The sequence below is a fragment of the Papio anubis genome, chromosome 18 (genome assembly GCF_008728515.1).
Source record: "Papio anubis isolate 15944 chromosome 18, Panubis1.0, whole genome shotgun sequence".
Lineage (NCBI taxonomy): Eukaryota > Metazoa > Chordata > Mammalia > Primates > Cercopithecidae > Papio > Papio anubis.
This window is the reverse complement of record NC_044993.1, coordinates 70,454,750-70,476,721: the sequence shown is the minus strand read 5'-3', so window position 1 is coordinate 70,476,721 and position 21,972 is coordinate 70,454,750. Positions and strand designations below refer to the sequence as shown.

General features: G+C 49.8%; 2 protein-coding genes across 11 annotated transcripts in view; one reads left to right on the top strand and one right to left on the bottom strand.

Moving 5' to 3' along the window:
• Positions 1 to 6,802, top strand: part of CLUAP1 (clusterin associated protein 1) — a 38,905-nt gene extending 32,103 nt beyond the window's left edge. For 3 of the 4 annotated variants that reach the window (XM_009195854.3, XM_003916446.4, XM_017953132.3), the window contains 4 exons: positions 849 to 956; positions 2,657 to 2,712; positions 2,969 to 3,025; positions 6,103 to 6,802. In XM_009195854.3, coding sequence (XP_009194118.1) covers positions 849 to 956; positions 2,657 to 2,712; positions 2,969 to 3,025; positions 6,103 to 6,255 — 374 coding nt within the window. In that variant the 3' untranslated portion in view covers positions 6,256 to 6,802. The remainder of the gene's footprint in view (positions 1 to 848; positions 957 to 2,656; positions 2,713 to 2,968; positions 3,026 to 6,102) is intronic. The other variant, XM_003916445.3, reaches the window with a different exon arrangement.
• Positions 6,803 to 8,354: 1,552 nt separating this feature from the next.
• The window catches only part of NLRC3 (NLR family CARD domain containing 3), a 40,835-nt gene continuing 27,217 nt past the window's right edge, over positions 8,355 to 21,972 (bottom strand). For 3 of the 7 annotated variants that reach the window (XM_031657945.1, XM_031657946.1, XM_031657943.1), the window contains 10 exons: positions 20,757 to 20,840; positions 20,035 to 20,118; positions 19,480 to 19,563; positions 19,009 to 19,092; positions 18,597 to 18,680; positions 14,500 to 14,583; positions 13,690 to 13,773; positions 12,954 to 13,037; positions 12,459 to 12,542; positions 8,355 to 12,183 (listed from right to left, as the gene is read on the bottom strand). In XM_031657945.1, the coding sequence (XP_031513805.1) occupies positions 12,093 to 12,183; positions 12,459 to 12,542; positions 12,954 to 13,037; positions 13,690 to 13,773; positions 14,500 to 14,583; positions 18,597 to 18,680; positions 19,009 to 19,092; positions 19,480 to 19,563; positions 20,035 to 20,118; positions 20,757 to 20,840 (847 nt within the window). In that variant the 3' untranslated portion in view covers positions 8,355 to 12,092. Of the gene's footprint in view, positions 12,184 to 12,458; positions 12,543 to 12,953; positions 13,038 to 13,586; positions 13,774 to 14,499; positions 14,604 to 18,596; positions 18,681 to 19,008; positions 19,093 to 19,384; positions 19,564 to 20,034; positions 20,119 to 20,756; positions 20,841 to 21,972 lie in introns of those variants that run through there. The other 4 variants (XM_031657942.1, XM_031657944.1, XM_031657947.1 and 1 more) reach the window with 4 other exon arrangements.

The following is a 21,972-nucleotide window of genomic DNA, read 5'->3' as shown; positions in this document are numbered from 1 at the left end:
GGCAGGAGAATGGCATAAACCCGGGAGGCGGAGCTTGCAGTGAGCTGAGATCCGGCCACTGCACTCCAGCCTGGGCGACAGAGCCAGACTCCGTCTCAAAAAAAAAAAAAAAAAAAAAAAAATTACTTTGGAAAAAATCTGTCTTTGTGATGGGATTTTCCCCAGGGGAGAACATCACATCACCAGTTTTCACTGCCAGTCACTAAGATCATCGTTCTCCTCAGGGCAGCCCCATTCGTGCCATTCCTAGCCTGGCCTCCCTGCCTCCAGTCTTGCTGTGTTACCTTATTAGCAGCCTCCACTTCCTCATCTTTGTCACGATCTAGGAACTTGAGTTCTGGTAACGCAGCCTAACATTAGTCAGAGAATGGGTTTTTCCCTGAACTAACCAAGCACTTGACAGCTGGCTATTCAGTTTTTAAATTTTCAGATTTTCTTCAAGGGCTTCAACACAATTAATTTAAAAACTATCTTCCAAAAGTCTTTGCAGAGAATATGTAAAAACTTCACTGCTTGGCACCTGATTTCTCTGCACCCAGGGAGCCATGCAAGTTTTAGAAGGATGGAATTGGAGGCGTTTGCGTCGCTGTTCTGATGACTGTAATAGTGTTTCTAACTAATATATCCGACCCACTTTTTCCTTGCTTTGGAAAATTATTTTTTTTAAAAAAACAGCACATCATTGTCCACATTAATTCTTCACTATGCATCTACAGGCAAATCCAGAGAGTCTTATAAAATCTAATGCATCCAAAGAAAGGCTAATGCACGCAAACCTTACTGGGCAGAGCTGTTTAGTTGTGATGATGAAGCCACTCCTTTGTTTTGCCTGCTTGTGTTCCTGCCAGGTAACGATGACTCGGACATAGACATCCAGGAGGATGACGAATCCGACAGTGAGTTGGAAGAAAGGCGGCTGCCCAAGCCGCGGACAGCCATGGAGGTGCTCATGCAAGGTACCCCCGCATCTTTCGCTGGCCTTCCTCCCTGTGCCCCGTTTCACAGAACACCTGGCCAGGACTGGGGCAGGCTGCTTAGTGTTGAGGCCCACAGGCGCACTGTGAATGGCCCCTGGAAGCAGCTCTTGCTCAGGTTTATCCTGTCCTGTTGTTTATGGCTCTTGAACTGTTCAGTGGTCATGTTTGCTCCTAATATTCTTACTTGTCTGTGATCCCAAGACTGGATGGTTCATATTTATGGCTTGGTATTTCTCACAGAGCCACAAGAACACATTGCCTCTGCCACTGTCAGTGCAATGATATACCTAATAGCCTGAGAATTAATGCAGAAAGGGACTTAAATGAGCATCTCTGCCTTAAAAAAAATGTTTTTCTAATTCCTTTACTCATCACAAAAGATTCAAGTAACAAAGCTCAGCGCAGTCACGCATGCCTTATTCCCAGCTACTCAGGAGGCTGAGGCCGGGGGATCGTTTGAGCCCAGGAGCTCGGAGCTGCAGTGTGTGATGATTGTGTCTGGCAATAGCCACTGCACAGTGGCCTGGCGACATAGAGGGGCTCTTAAAACTAAGTTAAAACATAAAAAGACTCAGGCAACAACATTTGTAGAGCGAATGTGAATGCTGCCCTAGGGTCTTCCTCATGTCCCACTCCCACCTGGGAGGGCTCATGGCTAGTGGCCAGGGTGGGTGTGTCTTTACAGATTACCTTTCTGTACATATACATATGCACACACATGCACACTCACACGCACACACATACACACACAAAGATCACCTGAAAAATTTAACCTGAGTGCAACCAGACGGTATGTATGGTTCTGCAACTTGCTTTTGTTTTTAAAAATTAAATACAATTGGAACTCTTCTTTTGTCAGTAATAGATCTGCCCCCTACTTTTTTTTTTTTTTTTTTGAGACAAAGTCTCGCTCTTGGTCCCCAGGCTGGAGTGCAATGTGATGATCTTGGCTCACTGCAACCTCCGCCTCCCGGAGAGAGGGATTCTCCTATAATCCTGAGTAGCTGGGATTACAGGCCTGCACCACCACACCCAGCTAGTTTTTGTATTTTTAGTAGAGATGGGTTTTCACCATGTTGGCCAGGCTGGTCTGAGGTGATCCACCCATCTCGGCCTTCCAAAGTGCTGGGATTATAGGCTTGAGCCACCATGCCCGGCCATGTCTGCCTATCTTTAGGTTGCATCATTGAAAGTCAAATTCTTAGGTCAAAGGTTCTGCAAATTTTTGATTTAATACTACAAAATTCTCCTATATTTGCCTTTAAAAACATTTCTTATCTACCACCTGTTAATGTTTGGAGCACTGTTACTTTTTTTTTTTTTTTGAGACAGAGTCTCATTCTGTTGTTCAGACTAGAGTGCAGAGGCACAGTCTCAGCTCACTGCAACCTCTGCCTCATTGTTTCAAGCGAATCTCCTGCCTCAGCCTCCCAAGTAGCTGAGACTACAGGTGTGAACCACCATACCTGACTAATTTTTTAAAAAAATTTTTGTAGAGATGAGGTTTCATCATGTTGCCCAGGCTGGCCTCAAACTCCTGGCCTCCTGTCTCAGCCTCCCAAAGTACTGGGATTATACGCATGAGCCAACATGCCTGGTCAGAAAACAAATCTTGAATGCTATTTCCTGCTTTATTTTCCAAGATCTTTATGACTTCTTCATGCTTTTGTTATTCTCAGGAAGACCCGGCAAACGCATTGTGGGCACGATGCAAGGTGGAGACTCCGATGACAATGTAAGTCCCCTGCTCCCCTCAGCGGTTCTGTGTGCTCTGGGCTTGGCTGTCCCATAGATGGGAGTGGCTGAGTTGCTGCCAGCAGCCAGGGAGCCGTCTGTGGTCAGTCCAGCTATGCCTCGATGCATGGCAAGGTTTGGCCTCATGAGGCTCTGGACTCTTCCTTGCTCGTGGATGGTTCATTTCTTTTCAAGTGAATGTGCTTGCTCTGCTTTTTTCGCCTTCTCACTGTTCTTTCCATTCTCGCTTTCCAAAGATGGAAGCAGCACCAGCTCTCTTAGGTAAATGCAAGACTTCCAACTCCAAGAAGCAGGTTGGTTTTCTGTTCTGCCTCATGTGTTTGTGGGTGTCTGTCAGCCCTTCCAGGGCCAGCCAGGGGCCTCTCCCTAGGAGTGCTGCTTCCTCTCTCCTGGGCAAAAAGCCACTCAAAAGGGATCCCATGGTGACAGCGGGATCACTGAAGGCCCTTATGCTAAAGAGGAGGCGCAAGCACCGAGCCTGGAGATGGGGAAAGCTCAGGCTGGCAGTCCTCAGGCCCTGGGCCGTAACCTAGAAATGAAGGAGGACGCCAAGGGCTGGGCTCAGGACCAGCCCTCCTCCCTGCTCTGTGCTGGGGAAGGAATGGTGAAGCAGCACTGTCCCCAGACCAGGCCTCTGGGGTGCTAGGCGTGAGGCTGAGACATCAGGCTGCCTTGAGCTTTACCGAGTGGATAACTCCCTGGAGCACTTAACCAAAAGGGGAGTCTAGGCGACCTTGGTGGGATCCGGTCATCAGGGCTCTGCTGGGCATTACTCAAGTCTGCGTTCTTTGTTGCATCCCTGGCAGTGCTGCTCAGCCCACACAGCGAAGGGCGACTAGACAGAGACTGACCCCAGGCTGCCTCCATTGGTGGATACACCTGTGTCTGTGGCATGGCGCTAGTGGCTGCACAGAGACAGAAACAGGGCCTTGCGTTCTTGCACACAGATTCACGCATCCGCAGCCTGTGCTGCTGCGGAATTCACAGTGGGGAGAGGCCGCTCAGGCTTGCCGGCAGGAGGCACAGAGATCAGGCCTTGAATTCATAGGGCACGGTCTGTACAGAAGCAGAGAGAGCAACTAGAATATAATTTTCTTAACAAGCTCGGGCGTGGTTGGTAAATAGCTTCTCTCTGTCTTGCCCATCCAAGAGAGAAGCAGAGGGAGTGTGGCATGGGGATGCTGGAGCAGCACCGCCTGTCTCTTCTCAAAGGTGTGCCTTCTCTCAGAGCGAATGCATTAGTCGCAGCTGAGCTTTATGCCTGGTGCTCACTTGTTTATTTCAAGGAGGCTGTGTCCATGCAGCCCTCCAGGCACAGGGTTCCGTGCTTTACGTGTTCAGGCATCCAACACGTGTCTGTTGAGTGCCTGCCACATGCCAGTGCTGTCATGGATTACGGGGAACGCAGCAGGGGGCAGAGACAAGCCCCCAGCAATAATGATGGAGCGGCGGATCCAAGGCTCATGGTGTTAACGGAAGGAGTAACAGCTTCAGGGGACAGGGAGTGACAGGGAACAAGGAGGGGGTGGCATCTTCCACGAGCTCAGCAAAGGGCTCTGACGTGGTGGTGTTTGAGCAGGGCCTGAGTGGAGGGAGCGAGTCCGTGGGTTGGCGGCACCTGGGCATGTGGAATGTGCTCCTCACGTTGAGGAGCAGAGGCAGCTGGTGTGACTGTGGGTGAGCGTGAGAGGCAGCAGGGGCCATGCAAAGCCTTGCAGGGTGAGATGAAGACTCTGTTCTCTGAGTGTGATGGGGAGACCCTGGAGAATCGTGAGCCCGGAAGGGTCAAGAGCTGACACCCATTTGAGAGAAGTCGGTTAGGAGGCGCCTGCACCCGTGGAGGTCAGAGGTGATGATGCTTGGCCGAAGGTGTGGCAGCAGAGGTGTTGAGAAGTGGTCAGGTCCTGGGTCTGTCTCTAAGAACCATCAGGTTTTGTGAATTGATTGGACACAGGCTGTTAGAGAAAGAGAGAAATGAGGGTGCCTGGGCGGGGTCTAATCAGCAGAAAGCAGAGTTTCATTTTCTGAGATGGGGCCGACTTGACAAAGGGGCTTGGAGGGCAGATCGAAAGTTTGGTTTTGGACATTCTGAGTGTGACAGCCACATGCTAGGGTTGAGTAGTCAGGTGGAATTTAAGTCTGGAGTTCAAGAGCCAGGTCTGGGCTAGATATTGAATTTTGGGAGCCACTCTTATTTGGTTGATACCTAAGCCACAAGGATAGATGTGACTGCCTAGGGCGAGCAAGTAGAACCAGAAGAGAGGTGACCCAAGGTCCTGCGTGCACCTGCCCTGCAGAGGTCAGGGAGGAAGGGGCAGGCAGGGGAGGCTGGGGGGCGTCAGCAGTGAGGGAGGGGGACCTGGACTAGAGAAGGGGCCCTGGGGGATGGAGAAGATGGGTTTTAAGGATGAAGGGGTGATTCCACAGCCCAAGCAGAATGAGGCCTGAGAATCAATCCTAATCCATTGCATGTTTCCGTCGTGATAGGAGCAGTGCTGGGGTCAGTGGGTGAGAGTCCGGGGGAACTGAAGCATTCGTGAGGGGCAGAGGTGCAGACAGTGAGTTCAACGACTCGCTCAGGAGCTCTGTGTGAGGGGAGAGAGACAGGGCAGAGCAGCTGGAGAGGAAAATGGGATTACGTTTGGGTTTTTTTCCAAGAAGGAAATTACAGCATTTGTGTGCACCGATGGGAATGATCTAGATAGAACGACCAGCCATCCTGGTTTACATGGGACGCAGGACTTGCCGTTTTAAAGCTGGGCTGAGTTGTTGCCCTGGATCTGATGAGGAGGGAGAAGGTGTGTCTTTCACTTTGCTCCCTTTCTTTTTTTTTTTTTTGAGACAGAGTCTTGCTCTGGAGTGCAGTGGTACAATCTCGGCTCACTGCACCTCCGTCTCCCAGGTTCAAGCAGTTCTCTTGCCTCAGCCTTCTGAGTAGCTGGGATTCACTTCACTCCTTATACCCATGCCTGTGTTGCTTTTTATCCACAATCTGCAAAAAGCCAAAATAGGCCTCCCTTCCCTGTCTCCAAGCCCCTGTCCTTCTTGCCATTGGTAGGGAGAGTCTCTGGGTCCATTGGCCCTCAATGCAGATCCAGAGTGCTTCTGAGACACTGTGGGAAAGCCAGGCCCTGCAGCACCACACTCAGATGCACCTGGAGTTTGGAGGATTCTGGTTGGATGATAAATTCCAGCCAGCAGTACATCGCCTCGGTCCCATCCATATGCCCTCCCACAGCCTGCCTGCCACTCTGCCGGCCTCTTCCTTCACACAGGGATGGTGCTATAGAAAGGGAGGCAGAGAATCTTAGGACAAGATGTCAGGAATGAGGTGGAACCCCCTGTTGCATCTGCCATTTTTTTCCTATAGGAGGACTCGGAGGAGAGTGAAATTGACATGGAAGATGATGATGATGAGGAGGATGATGATTTGGAAGATGAGAGCATTTCTCTCTCACCAACCAAGCCCAGTCGAAGGGTCCGGAAACCTGAACCCCTGGATGAGAGTGACAATGACTTCTGACCCTCTTGCCAAGGGACCCTGGCAGATTAAAACCCTCAGACTTGTAGGTAAATGGGAACTTAGAAGGTTAGGAAGGTAACACCTGTTTTGTTCACTAAGCTGGCTGGACTCATGATTACTGAAGCAATACTTATTTCTGCTTCAGCCTCCTATGTTTGCATTCCATGAAGCTTAAATAAGAATTGAAACAAATCCCTAAGATTTTTTTTTCACCTTATTTATCTCCTAAAACTTGAGGAATGCATGTGTTCTTAGTGATTCACATCCACGGGACAAAATCTCAAGGAGAAATAAGAGCTGACGCCACACAAGTCTTGGCTGCTTTTTTACTATACATTTTCTCCGAGAGTCCAGCAGAGTTGAGGCTAGAACTTGGCACTGGGGACTCATGTTCGGAATCGTAGGGGGACATCTGGCTGTTAATCACTTGCACAGTTGAGAACATTTCCTGTGCTTCGGCTTTTAATTCTAGCCCTTACTTCATTTTGTCGTCTTTCTTTCTTCTGCATGTTCACAATACCAGACATTAAATGTATTTTAATTACTACAATTTTCTGAAAAAAGCTTAGCTAAAGTTAAATGAAAACTGGGTTTCCTTGAAAATCAGGCGATAGAGACAGGCTCCAGATGAGGAATCCTCCATTTTCTCTCCAAAGCTGACATTCCTCTGGGAGTCAAGTTCACCTTGGATTACAGCCCCCTTCATGTTTCCACGGCTGGTACTAAATTTGGAAACTCTGGTGACCTGAGCTGCCCTCTTGGAGACTCCAGACTCCCGTGGCAATGACAGCCGGGACAGTCTCCTTCCCTCCAGCCAGAGTTTCTCTAAAGGAGCTTTGTTTTGTCTAAAGTGTGGAAAGATATAGTGCACAACACAGGGACAAACAGGTTTCCTGCAGCTCGCTACCTAAGTGTTTCTGTAGGGGAAGGAGCCTATTAAGAAAAAGGTGTTGGTACAGATTCATGTTTCTGACTTAAAAAAACAACAACACAGGATTGAATTAGGTAGAGTAGTAGCACTAGAAGATTTTTTCTGTTGTGAAATTAGAAGTGGAGTTGGGTTTTTTCTTTTTTCTTCTTCTTTTTTTTTTAATATGAAAAGTACTTAGCTGGACATGGTGGCAAGCGCCTGTGGGCCCAGCTACTCAGGAGGCCAAGCTGGGAGGATCACTTGAGCCCAGGAGTTTTAGACTAGCCTGGACAACTAAGTGAGACTCCATCTCTACAAAAAATTTAAAAATTAGCCAGATGTGGAGGGGCATGCCTGTGGTCCCAGCTATTCAGGAGGCTGAGGCAGGAGAATCACTTGAGACCAGGAGGTCGAGGCTGCAGTGAGCTGTGATTGTGCCACTGCACTCCAGCCTGGGTGACAGAGTGAGACCCTATCTTAAAAAAAAAGAAAAAGAAGGCCGGGCACGGTGGCTCACGCCTGTAATCCCAGCACTTTGGGAGGCCGAGGCAGGCGGATCGTGAGGTCAGGAGATGGAGACCGTCCTGGCTAACATGGTAAAACCCCGTCTCTACTAAAAATACAAAAAGTTAGCTGGGCTTGGCGGTGGGCGCCTGTAGTCCCAGCTACTTGGGAGGCTGAGGCAGGCGAATGGTGTGAACCCGGGAGGCGGAGCTTGCAGTGAGCCGAGATCATGCCACTGCACTCCAGCCTGGGCAACTGAGCAAGACTCCGTCTCAAAAAAAAAAAATAAAGGCACACTGCTTGTAAAAAGCATACAGTAGGCCAGCGCCTGTAATCCTAGCACTTTGAGAGGCCAAGACGAGTGAATCACCTGAGGTTAGGGGTTTGAGACCAGCCTGACCAACGTGGCGAAACCCCATCTCTACTAAAAATACAAAAATCAGCCAGGCGTGGTAGCACATGCCTGTAACCCCAGCTACTGGGGAGGCTGAGGCAGGAGAATCACTTGAACCTAGGAGGTGGAGGTTGCAGTGAGCCAAGATCACACCGTTGCACTCCAGCCTGGGCAACAGAGTGAGACTCCATCTCAAAAAAAAAAAAAAAAAAAAGCATACAGTAAATTAAAAAGAAAAGCACAAAACAGTTTTCACTTATTTTTACAATTAAAAAGTCAGAAGACTTCTGAAGTTACTTTTAATAAATGTATTTAACACCGTATTTCATATTATTAAATAGGTTTTACTTAAAAGCATAATTATTTTATTTGTACCTGTCAGATATAAATACTTACTCAGGAGTTCACAAGTATGAAAAGATACACATAAATTTTAGGAACTTTCGACAATTATTTCTGTCATTTTTGCTTTTTTCTCTTTCTTTTCATAAATTTTATGTATAAGATTACCCCTTTAAAAAAAAAAAAAAAAAAGGCCAGCATTCAGTGAATTCACCAGTAATTTGAATTGCACCATATTGTAAATGATCCGCTGACAGGGAAGCCAGCGTGTTGGAGCCATGCCAGCCACCTCAGACGCCGTGGTTCCAAGACGCAGAAGACTCACTGCACCTTTTGGATGTTACGGATTTGGTTTGCCTGAATGTGACTTGACTTCTGTTTTGAAAAAACATACAAATAGAGTTCTGTTTTCCTTATGTGATGCTTTCTTCTAACGCACTTTAACACAGAAGCCTAACCTAGCTACAAAGAGCCCATCCACAGACATAGGCAACAGCTCCAAAGGGTATTTCATTGTGTCACCTGCTTCTAGATCATCTGTTAGTTAACTGACTTTGTGCAAAGTCTCACCATGTATAGCACTGCCTTGCTTGAGCAAGGAAGTTTCTGTCAACAACAAGCTGTTTATACTCTATCGTTTTTACTAAAGTACGACCCATTGTAGTGGGTCATTACTAAAGTGGTGACCCATTGTAGAATGGATCCAGGAGTCACATGTGCAAGTGCTTTATGACCTGGCACCATTTGGTTTTGGCCAAGCAGTAGAGCAGACCTCAGGACCTAAGGAGGATGGTTGTGATTAGGTCAATAAAAAACTAGCAGGCCATTGCTGATAATTTTTTACTATATAATTAGAAGACTTCCTCAAATGCTTTAAAAAATGTGTATTGATGGAAAATACAAAGGAATTTTTCAAATACTCAATTTTTATTGGTAGTAGTTATCAAGAACAAAGTCCTCGGACTTCTGATGGGAAATCTGAACGACTGTTTCTCTTTTAGCTTGGACAAGAAGAAACAGATCCCTCTCATTAGCACTTTAATATCAGTGTCACATGTCTGGAAGGAAATTGTATTCATTTAGGTAAGCAACACACTACATAAATATCACAGCTGTTAGACCCAGGGGACTCTCAGGTGCTAGAATTGAGGACTCCTTTAATTGGAAGGGAGCTAAAGGGTATACCTCCTACCTAGAAGTCCTTTCTGTGTGGATATGAATTAAATTGTCTTGTCTGTTTTGCTCTGATGGGGTCTGTGTGGGCTAGCTGGCTCTGGTGTGTCCCTGATGAGAGACTGAACTCTTTAACCATTTCAGACAGCTTGAAGATATATGAACATTATTTGAAAAGGGAGAGAGGGAGGACTGTTTGTTTTCTCCACCACTTTGGCTCCTGAGGTTTCTTCAGTGTTAGGTTTCTGTAGGGCCCAGCTTTCTCCAGCGTTTGGCTACTGCAACTCTGTTCTGCTAAGCTCTTAACTCAGACAGAAACAATGCAAACCGGCAGACAGAGCATCACCTTAAAAGTACTAAAACAGCTGTCAATCTAGAAGTCTATGCCCAGCAAAAACCGTCATAAATACTGCAAGACCCATGTTCAGATTTCCCCCCTTTTACAAATAATGTTTTGTTTTGTTTTATTTCCCAGCTACTACAAGTGATCCAAATGTTCTTTGTAACAGACTTTTTCCTCCAGTCTAGGATCCAGTCAAAGATCTTGCATTAAGTTATATCTCTGTAATCTTCCATTTCACACTATCTGCAACGTTTTGCATTTTTCGTGACATTGATGTTTTTTATGAGTTCAGGCCATTTATTCTGCAGAATATTTGTCAATTTGGATTTTTTTCTAATTGTTCCTTCAATGATTAGAATCAGGCAAACAGTTTTTGACAAGAATACATCAGACGACTCCGTGCTGCATCAGACTGGGGGCACGTGATGTCCACGTGTCCCATTATTGGCGATGTTCAATTCTGTCACTTCTGTTGAGGCTGCATTTGCCAGATTTCAGATTAAAGGTACCTTTTTCCCTTTGTAAATTAGGATATCACCTTTGTGGGGTGCTGTTTTGAGACTGCAAGGATATCATCTTCCCAAGTAGGCCTTCAGCCATGGCCTTAGCATCCATGTCAGCATCCTGTCCAGATGCTCACTTTTGAAGAAACATTTCAAATAGCGATTCCTTTCAAATTCAGAAGTGATCATTGCTTTATAGTCTTAATAAATATTTTCTGTGGTTATTTAGTTGATGAGAGCTGTGATGTCCATTTGGATTTTTTTCCCTCCAACACAAACAGCTGCAGGAATTGGTGCCACATAGAGGCTCAGCTTGCCTGTCTCCATGGAAGCTGTGGCCACAGCAGTGGCTTTGGAAGCCTAATAAGGAAGTGTAGTGGCTCACACCTGTAATCCCAGCACTTTGGGAGGCTGAGGCGGGCAGATCACTTGAGGTCAGGAGTTTGAGACCAGCCTGATCAACATGGTGAAACCCCATCTCTACTAAAAATATAAAAATTAGCTGGGTGTGGTGGTATGTGCCTGTAGACCCAACTACTTGGGAGGCTGAGGCAGGAGAATCACTGGAACCCAAGAGGTAGAGACTGCAGTGAGCCAAGATCACGCCACTGTACTCTAGCCTGGGTGACAGATTCTGTCTCAAAAAAAAAGAATGACATCACTGAATACATTGAATGTGCTATTGATAACCAGTGTGCCAGACTCCAGATAACATGTGCCAGGTATCACCCACGTCTTTGATTTTGTAAGAAATAAAAAATGGGGCCAGGTGCGGTGACTCACGCCTGTAATCCCAGCACTTTGGGAGGCCCAGGCTGATCACCTGAAGTCAGGAGTTCGAGACCAGCCTGGCCAACATGGTGAAACCCCGTCTCTATTAAAAATACAGAAATTAGCTGGGCATGGTGGCAGGTGCCTGTAATCCCAGCTACTGGGGATGCTGAGGCAGGAGAATCGCATGAACCTGGGAGGCAGAGGTTGCAGGGAGCCGAATTGCACCACTGCACTTCAGCCTGGGTGACAAGAGCAAGACTCCATCTCAAAAACAAACAAACAAAAAGGCAGATTCCTTGGAGAACTCTATTGTCTCTGTTTCCAGAATGCTAGAATTAAAACTCATTTATCTTCACAATTTTCCTATAGTTTTTTCATGTCTGTAAGGATGATACCCTAAAACTTTCTTCTTGAAAAAATAAGGGTCTCCTCTGTCGCCCCTGCCACATGGATGCTCCTCACGAGCTTGAGATGGCAGCTTATCTCAGAGCATGGGATGATTTTTAACCAGGTGAGTGGAACGGGGCAGTAATAAACATTTTTAAAGGTAGGGGGCATATGAAGTACTCAGGGTGTAAATAAGCTGGAACCAGCCTCCTACACTGCTGAGCTTCAGGCCTTTGTCCCCTAGTCCCTTGGTGGTGGCCCCCTCCCTCCTCTGTGCCATAGCAGAGTACCCGTCGCCCCCTGCCTGAACCACTCCTGCACCAGGAAGGGAGCTCACGACCTCCTCTGGCAGCACCTCTCCTTTCTCCGTGCAGAGCCCCACTCTCGTGCTGAGTGAGCAGCGTTCCCAGCTCCCAGCAGGTCCCCAGAAGCCGGCCTTTCTGTTCAAAAGCTTCCAGCTGAGTCTCTGCCCATCCTCCTGTTCCATCCACCAGGAACTCCTTTTGCTCACATTTCAACAGTGCACGTAGGAGCATTTGTCTTGATGGCCTCTGAGATCATCCTGGCCCCGGAGTCCCCAATGTGGTTTCCTTGGAGGCTAGAAGAGAACGATTAAGGCAGGGCTTGAAGCCTACAGGTTCTCTTTAATAGAGCAGGTCATAAGATAGAAAATGCAGGACCCCATGCAAAGCCTTTGTGCTTCTAGGATCCCCTCGCTACATGGACAAGGCTCAGGGTAGCCCCCCTTAGACCAGGTTTCCCTGTAGGGCTGCTGAGGGGTCTGGGGGTCAGCTGGCTCTCAGAACTGAGCAAAAGGCAATGCGTGACCTGGAAGCAGTTCTAAGGGCAAGCAGGAAGGGCAGGTGCACTCACTTGATATGCTGGAGCCTGTGGTTTCCAGACAGTGCCGTGGCAACGCATATCGCCCCGCCCATCCCCAGGGAATTCTCTTGAAGACTAAGTGGAGAAGAGATGGAGACACACGGTGAGCCATCAGGGCAGAAGGAAACATCCGGGGAAGCAACACTGCATTGTCTGGGGGCAGTAACCCAGGCAGATGTATCGACAAGTGCCATGGCAACGCCAGGTGGGAGTTGACCCTGGAGACAGGTGTCTACAAGTGGCCAGATTGTCCCACCCAAGTGCGATGGAGGATGTAAGACCATAAACGCAGATGCGAGTGACTTCTGACTGAAGCTAAGCAGACTGAACAAACCCAGCTGCAGTGGAATGTGGACTATAATAAGTCTGATTATATTCAGGAGGAAGTAGCTACAGAGGAAATCAGGAGCATTTTATCCCGTCGAGGAGGACACAGCAGAGAACTCTGCTGCTCCAGGATGCAGGTAAGGCCCTCCAGCCACTTACTTGAGTCTCCGGAGACTTGAGTTTACCTTCAGAGCATTTGCCAGGGCTTTGGCTCCAGACACCCCGATGGCATTTCCTCTTAAGCTGTGGGGAAAGACAGGAAGCCTAAGGCATGGGTACAGGATGAGAGGTGATCCTGACCTCTGCAGGTGGGCTTGGGGCTACTTGGTAGAGGAAACAAGGACTTCAGCAGTCACAGGAGAGCAGGGCTCTGTCTTCCTCACTCCAGGGCAGCAGGGCAGAGCTGGCTGTGGGAAGCAGGGCACACAGGAAGGGGCATGGCTGGCCCAGCCAGGTGGGTTGTTGGAGCCTTCCTCCTCTTCCACTCCAAACAGAAAAGCAAGGCTGAGATAAGAGAGGCAGCCCTCCATCCGGGCAGGTCCGCAGTGCCCCCAGCAAGGGCAGGAATTCTGAGGACATGCCTGAGCCTCAGAGCTGTAGCCTCATCCCAGGACTTTGGATCTGCCCAGAGAACAAGATCAGCCACCCCGGGACCCATAAACCGGGCCTCTAGACGTGTTCAGCCTGGCAAGGCCAACCTGGAGAGGAGGGCAAATGATAGCGACTCCCAGGAAAAGGCATGAAGTGGGGCTGGGAAGCTGGTACACTTGTGCCGAAATGAAGATCACTGGGATGATTTGTGAGTTACCTGTAAACTTTGTCCCCATATCTATTCATTAAGGATTCATTGTTTTTTGGGGGGCTGAAGACCATAGCTGGAGACTGGAATACTTACTCAAGAATCTCCAAGGTTCTGTTCACAGCCAAGGCTTCCCCTAGCACCTGAGCACCCGGAGCACCAATGGAGGCCACCTGGAGACTGGGGTGGGGAGGGTGCTGTCAATATGGGCCAGCTGGGCCCACCTCCCTCCACACACTCCATTCCCTTTTACCACCCCTTGATTCAGGGTGGAAAGTGGAGAAACAGCACTGAGAATGGTTGGCCAGCGCTATGTCTAGGCACTCCATCTCCTGTCTACACTGTTGCCTAAGACAGAAATCTGGATGCTAAGGATACGAGAAATAGAGGCTATCCCTGGAAGGGCTCGGAGAGAACGCTCCTTGCACCTCCTCATTACTACTATCTAGGTGTTTGAGCCCCCAGTTGCTAATGTAATATTTCCTATAATAATACTAGGAAAATCAAATACACCTTCTTTGACTTGTAAACAAAAATAACGTCTAGGTCAGGCGTGTTGGCGCACACTTGTAATCCCAGCACTTTGGGAGGCTGAGGTGGGCAGATCACCTGAAGTCAGGATTTTAAGACCAGCCCGGCCAACATGGTGAAACCCCGTCTACTGATAATACAAAAATTAGGCTGGGTGTGGTGGCGCACGCCTGTAATCCCAAATACTTGGGAGGCTGAGGCTCGAGAATCACTTGAACCCACGAGGTGGAGGTTACAGTTAGCTGAGATTGCGCCACTATACTCCAGCCTGGGCGGCAGGGCAAGAGTCTTGTCTCGAGACAAAAAAAAAAAAAAAAACATGAAAGGATGGTGGAGGGGCCGGTTTCCTGACTGCTGCGCACATCTAGGACTTACTAGAGAGCAGTGAGGGCTGTGTTGACCTTCAGCGCATGGGCCACCGCACACGCTCCATCATCCCCGATAGCGTTCTCCTGTAAACTGGACACAGAGTGTGACCCCTTTGGGTGCATGGGGCATACGGAGCATTCTAGCAAGGCCCTGCCACGCTTGGACCTGCCAGGTTTAACTAACTACACACACCATAGACATAGACTTCCAGGGTTTGCCTGGGGATAACTGCCCTTCGTCTACAGGCCCTACAGCCCGCTGCCTCATACTAAGCACACAGAAGGGTCTGGGGGCCTGCATGAGTCTGAACCGCCAGAGGCAAGCAGGAAATGGGACACATAGAGTGACTTGTCAGTAGGGGCTTGGGACCCAAAAAGGGTTGCTTTTCACAGCCAACCAGAAAATGAACTGAAAGCCTCAATTCCTGAGCCACTCTTGTTTGTCTTGTTTTCTCTTGAGACAGGGTCTCACTCTGCCACCCAGGCTGGAATGCAGTGGTGAGATCACAGCTCACTGCAGCCTCAACCTCCCAGGCTCAAGCGATCCTCCCACCTCAGCCTCCCGAGGAGACTAAAATACTTAAATAGAGACTGGAACTACAGGCACATGCCACCATGCCTGGCTAATATTTTTATTCTTCTGTGGAGATAGGGTCTCACTATGTTGCCCAGGCTGGTCCTGAACTCCTGGGCTCAAGCAGTCTTCCCACCTTGGCATCCCAAATTGCTGGCATTACAGGCAGGAGCCACCATGCCCAACCTCCTTGGCCATTCTTGCTTATTAGGGTTTTGTGTCATTTTTTCCCCTTCTAAATTGGAGGGAACTAGCAGGCCCTGGTGCAATGAGTGACTGAGTTTAACTCAGGTGCACATTAATACATTCAAGGCTAAGAGCTGTTTGCGTTCATTATTTTAACAGACATTTGAGTGTGGCCGGGCACAGTGGCTCCTGCCTTTAATCCCAGCACTTTGGGAGGCTGATATGGGTGGATCACTTGAGGTCAGGAGTTCGAGATCAGCCTGGCCAACATGGTGGAACCCCGTCTCTACTAAAAATACACAAATTAGCCGGGAGTGGTGGAGGGCATCTGTAGTCCCAGCTACTGGGGAAGCTGAGGCAGGATAATCACTTGAACCCAGGAGGCAGAGGTTGCAGTGAGCCGAGATCGTGTCACTGCACTCCAGCCTGGGCGACAGAGTTAGACTCCGTCTCAAAAAATTTAAAAAAAAAGACAACATTTCAGTGCGTCTCATGTGCTAGGGGTTGTATAAGGCAGTGGACCTGAGTCCCCTTCTCGAAGCTCAGGTGGGAAGACGTGATTAAATGAGCAGGTACAACAGGCCAAGTGCAGGCTGCAGGGAAAAGCAAGCAGCGTCTCCCGCCCCAGGGTGTCCACAGAAGGCTCCCCAGAAGAAACAAGTCAAAACCCAAACCCAAAGTGGGGAGTGTGCCTGGCTCAGCTAAGGAACCCAAACGAATTGAGTTCCTGGGGAAGTGAGAAATGAGTCCAGGGAGGGACAAAGGAAGCAGATTTTAGGGGCCCCAGAAGCCACCCTGAGGGGCTGTGTGTACTTTACTCTGCAGGCCCTGAGCAGCCATTCAAGGATGGCACCCAAGATGGAACAGAGTTGCTTTGGAAAGGTCTCTAGCCAGCAGTGTGAGAGGATGGACTGAGGTGGAGGCTGCCACAGGGATGGAGGTGAGTGGTGCCGACGGCCTGGGTGGGGGCAGTGGACGCAAAGGGAATTGAGTGGGTGGCAGGGACACAGAGGGGACTGACCCAACAGGACTTGACAGTGAATAGGAAGCAGGAGGTGGGCAGGCACAGTGGCTCACACCTGTAATCCTAGGACTTTGGGAGGCCAAGGTGGGAGGATCGCTTGAGCCCAGGAGTTCGAGACCAGCCTGGGCAACATAGTGAGGCCCCATCTCTTAAAAAAAATTGTAAATAGGCCGGGCGCGGTGGCTCAAGCCTGTAATCCCAGCACTTTGGGAGGCCGAGACGGGCGGATCACGAGGTCAGGAGATCGAGACCATCCTGGCTAACACGGTGAAACCCCGTCTCTACTAAAAAATACAAAAAAAACTAACCGGGTGAGGTGGCGGGCGCCTGTAGTCCCAGCTACTCGGGAGGCTGAGGCAGGAGAATGGCGTGAACCCGGGAGGTGGAGCTTGCAGTGAGCTGAGATCCGGCCACTGCACTCCAGCCTGGGCGACAGAGCGAGACTCCGTCTCAAAAAAAAAAAAAAAAAAAATTGTAAATATTATTTGAAAAAATAATGTGGATGTGGTGGTTCACGCCTGTAATCCCAGCACTTTGGGAGACCAAGGTGGAAGGATCACTTAAAGGTCAGGAGTTCGAGACCAGCCTGACCAACATAGTGAAACCCCATCTCTATTAAAAAAAGCAAAAAACAAAAAACACCAGGCGTGGTGTTGGACACCTGTAGTCCCAGCTACTCGGGAGGCTAAGGCAGGAGAATCGCTTGGACCCAGGAGGCAGAGGTTGCAGTGAGCTGAGATCATGCCTCTGCACTCCAGCCTGGGTAACAGAGAGACTCCATCTCAAAAATAAAGTAAAATAAAAACTATAGAAAAGGAAGTGGGAGGTGAGAGTGAAGTCCTTGTTTCTAGCTTGCACAGTTGGTTCCATTCACAAGATGGGGAACCAAGAAGCAGGTTTTTGGGAGAGAGAATGCAGGGACCCCGCACCCCCTGAGGGGAGGTGCAGAGGGAGTGTGGACGTGCCGGTCTGGGGCTCAGGTGAGAGGCCTGGGACATGCACATGGGAGTCGTTAGGACTTTAAAGATCACTGGAGCCCAAGGAAACAAGAGCTCCAGGAAAAGAGATGCCAGGCAAGGGAAGATGACATGGGACAGATCCCTGAGGAGCCCTGCACTGAAGAGCCAAACAGAAGAAAAGAGGACAAGGCCCAGCTAGAGGGGACATCCTGGAAGCTGAAGGAGAAGAAATGGTCAAGGAGAAAGACCAATGAGGCTCCAAGGGTTAAACCTAGAGTTCCCTCACGCCCCAGCGACTCCACTCCCAGGTATATCCACCCAGGAGAAGGAAAGCTCACGTCCACACAGAAACTGTGCACAAAGGTCCACAGCAGCGCCGTTCCTAACAGCCAAGTAGGAACAACCCAACGTCCATCAGCTGATGAATGGAGAAATAAAACCTGTGTACTCATACAATGGATATCATTCAGCCTTACAAAGGAACTATGTACTGAGACAGGCTACAATGTGGATGAACCTTGAAAATCTGACACCAAATGAAAGACGCCAGCCGCAAAAGGCCATGTGTCGTATGATTCCATTTTTGGCCATGTGTCGCACAATTCCATTTATATGCAGTGTCCAGGGTAGGAAGATCATGGAGACAGTAGATTAGTGGTTGCCAGGGTTGGGGGAAAGGGAGAATGGGTAGTGAGTGCTAACGGGGATGGGTTCGTTTTGGGGTGATGGAAATGTAAAATTGATTGTGATGGTTGCATCACTTAATACACTAGAAACCAGTGAACTGTATACTAAGTGGGCAGATCTTCTGGTGTGAAGATTATATCTCAATAAAGCCGTCATATGTATATATGTGTGTGTATATATATATATATATATGTGTACATATATGTGTGTGTATATATATATTTTGAGACAGAGTCTTGCTCTGCCGCCCAGGCTGCAGTGCAGTGACGTGATCTCCGCTCACTGCAACCTGTGCCTCCTAAATTCAAGCAATTCTCCTGCCTCAGCCTCCCAAGTAGCTGGGATTACAGGCATGTGCCACCACGCCCGGCAAATTTTTGTATTTATAGTAGAGATGGGGTTTCCCCATGTTGGCCTGGCTTGCCTTAAACTCCCGACACCTCAGATGATCCACATGCCTTAGCCTCTCAAAGTGCTGGGATTACAGACGTGAACCAACGCACCCGGCCAATATATTTAAAAGGCAGACAAGGACTGAAACGTGCCCGCTGGCCTTAGGGAAGAGGAGGCTGTGTGCCAAGGGTCACTGGATTGAGCCTCTCCCTGGTGGGTATCAGCAGGTTCACCTGTCCCCGACAGCCCCCGCCCTGCAGCCCCTGGGCAGGCCAACTTACTCTAAGCTGGTGAGGCTCCTGTTGAGCTGTAGTGCTTGTCCGAGGGCCTGGGCAGCGCCGGCCTGGATGAAATTCCACTGCAGGCTGGGCAGACACAGACACATGTGACTATGTGACTATGTGGCCCTGGGGCAGAGCCAAGGAGGCTCTGATGGCAGGGGGTGGAATCCCTGCTGGATGTGGCAGGAGAATTCCTGCAACCCTGTGACCACCTCTTAACACATGTCTGTCTGTGGGTCAGGAGAGCACAGGATGGGGCACAGTCTGCTGGCAGCAGTCTAGCCTGGGCAGCCCCTGAGACCTTTGCAAGGGGTGTCCCCAAACCCGGCTTGGCCTGTACATCATTGGTTTGGGTGGAGCCCGGCAGCTCTGCAGAAGGGGGACAGGGCAGGGTGGAGAGCTGCAGACTCACTGAAGGGAGGTGAGGGTGTGGTTTTCTCTCACTGCCACTGCGATGGCCTGGGCACCCTGGTCGTGGAGGAGGTTGGCTGTCAGGCTAGGAGAAAGGGAACAGGAGCAAGTGAGCGGGGGGCTGGCTGTGAAGCCTTGGTCCTTGGTCACCAGGGATTCCAGGGCTCAATGCCAGGTCACACAGCCAGGACGTGGGGGAGCTTCCTGGGGATACGCTGCCCAATGGCATGATCACATCGTCATCCATCCCCACCAGGTGAGGCAGATGGTGTCATACCAGCCTCACCCTCATGCAATTTACACTATGAGAGTGGGGGACTTGCCACCCCATGCCAGGTAGCCTGGCTGCACCCTCCCCAGTCAGCTCCTTCTCCAACCCTGTGATGCAGCGAGGGTGCCCGTCAGCCCAGGCTCAGTGTGGGTGTGGTCATGGCATGAACAGCCTGTGGAGTCACAGGCGCCCACCACGTACTCCAGGTTCTTCAGGGTGCTATTGGTGCAGAGGGCATGAGCGATGGCCTGGCCTCCCTCGGGACTGATGGAGTTTTCTCGAAGGCTGAAAAAAAAAGGAAGACCTGAGCTTCTGACCGGGCAGATGAGGCATCTGGCAGAGCCAAGCCCAGGTGTTTAGGCTTCTGGAAGCCCAAGAAACTGTAGGCAGGGGACCTAGGGTTCTGCACAGTCTGGGCTGAGGTGTGAAGGAGCCCATGCCAGCGAGCCAGTGCTGGGCCAGCCAGGCGCCCCTGCTTTAGGACCATCCACAGTACAGGGAGAGGATAGGATGACAGGGCCCCAGAGGTGCGAGGGGACAGGTGGCTCAGCGTGCATCTGGGAAGGGAGCAGCAGAATGGGCCACTGCGGGCAGCAGCTGTCCCCTGCACCCCAAGAGATCAGGAAGAGGGCCAGGCTGCCAGGAAGGCTTCCCCAGCAATAGATATCCCTGAGACAGGCTTCCCAGTGCCAAGTCCCTGCAGACAGGTGCCCGGTCAAAGAAACACCATGTTTGGAGAGGGTGGCCGGGACTTACCTGAGGCTGAGGAGGGTCTGGTTGGTGCAGAGGGCCCCCATCAGTGCTGCCACTCCTGCGTCACTGATGGAATTGCTCTGCAGACTGTGGACAGAGAAGGAGGCACCCTGGGTGTGGCTGTCGCAGGACCCAGAGGGAGCTGCCCTGTCCAGTCTGGGACAGCAGGCACTGGGTTCAACAGGGAGTTGGGGGCTCCAGGGACAGTGGCAGCCACACTGCTCCTCTCCTCATCTCTCTTTCCTTGCCCATCCCCTCACCTAGCCCCTGCCAGGGGAGGGCAGGTGGGTTTAGCGCAACAAACCCCCAAATTTAGACCCTGCCTTGATGTGGGTGGCCCCAGACAGCCTCAGAGCAGGGTGTGTTGGGTCTGCAGCCCCCAGAGGGAGTGGTGCAGCAGGCTCCCCAAGTGTACGTGCAGCGCTGAGCTCTCCTGCCCCCACCAAAGCTGCTACAGCTGACTCCCTCTCTAGTCACCCATACTGGCTTCTCAAGGACACTTGGAGCTCATCATTCCAAACACTCCAGACTCCACCCCAGCCCCCACTGTCTAGGGAAATGGAGCTAGTGGGGCAGGGGGCACTGAGGGCAGTGTGTACCCAGGGTTGATGTTGGCAGGGAAATGGCCCTGGGGGACAGCCATATTTCAGGACTGCCAGCCCACCATCTACTGGAAAGAGAACGCAGGGGGACTCGTCACCCTGGCAGGGGTCAGGTGGACTCACTCCAGGCTCTCCAGGCCCTGGTTCACCTTCAGGGCCTCGGCCAGGGCCTTGGAACCTCCATCACCAATACTATTACTGGAGAGCCTGCAAGAGAAGGGATATGGATGAGCCAGCCTCTGGGAGTTGCCAGGCAGGGCTGGGCAGAGGGATCAGGGTCAGGGAAGCCCTCATGGGAGGGCTGGCTCTGTTGTCTCAAGGATGGCCAGTGCACAGTTTGTTCTGCCTGAGGCCTGTTGACTGTAGTCTCTGCATGTGACCACCTGTTGCCTGTGAGAAATCAGGATAGCAAAGTCCCTCTTGACTCCCTGGCAAGAAGAGTCAACCCTTCAGTGATAAGTATTTTGGGGGGTTTTGTGAAGATGGTCAGGAAATGTTTTCTTCTGCCAGGTGGGAAGATAGTAAATGTGAGCCCGAGAAGGTTGGGGTTCACCCAGTCCTGGGAGTCTCCATTCTCCTCGGTTAGTGCTTTTGGAGTCCAAAGTCAGCTAACCAGCATCCACACATCCATCAGTCTATCCATCACTCACCCATCAATTTATCTACTTACCCACCCACTCATTCATAAATCCATCCATCCAGTCATTCATCCATCCATCTACCTACCCACCTACCCACTTACCCATTCATCTGTCCACTCATCCATCCACCCACCCATCAGCCCGCTCACCTATCAATTCATCTGTTCATCCACTCATCCACCCATCCATCCATTTGTCCATTCATCCATCCATCTATCCATCCATCCACTCACCCATTTTATTCCATTTGTCGATTTTAATCTATCGACGACGCATTTGATTTGTCGACGATCGAGATGCATTTATTATTTATTCCATTTCTGCCGATTCCACGATCGACGACGGTATCGATTCCACTGGCTCCATCGACGATTTTATTTACCGACGACGTATTGAGCCTACCGACGAATTCATCGATAGATATTTCCATTTATTTATTTATTTTATCTATAATGAATTTATCTATCTATCTCTTTCTATTTTAATGCATTTACCGACGACGCATTTATATTATCTAATCTATCGATCTATCTATTTTACCATTCACCACTGCTTGGCCATATTCTTTACCCAGTTATCTATCGATCGACGACGATCGAGATGATCGACATTCTATCTATCTTATTTATTCCAACTGCCCATCTTATCTATTCAACTTATCTATCCATCTTTATCTAACCATCCATTCTATTCTATCT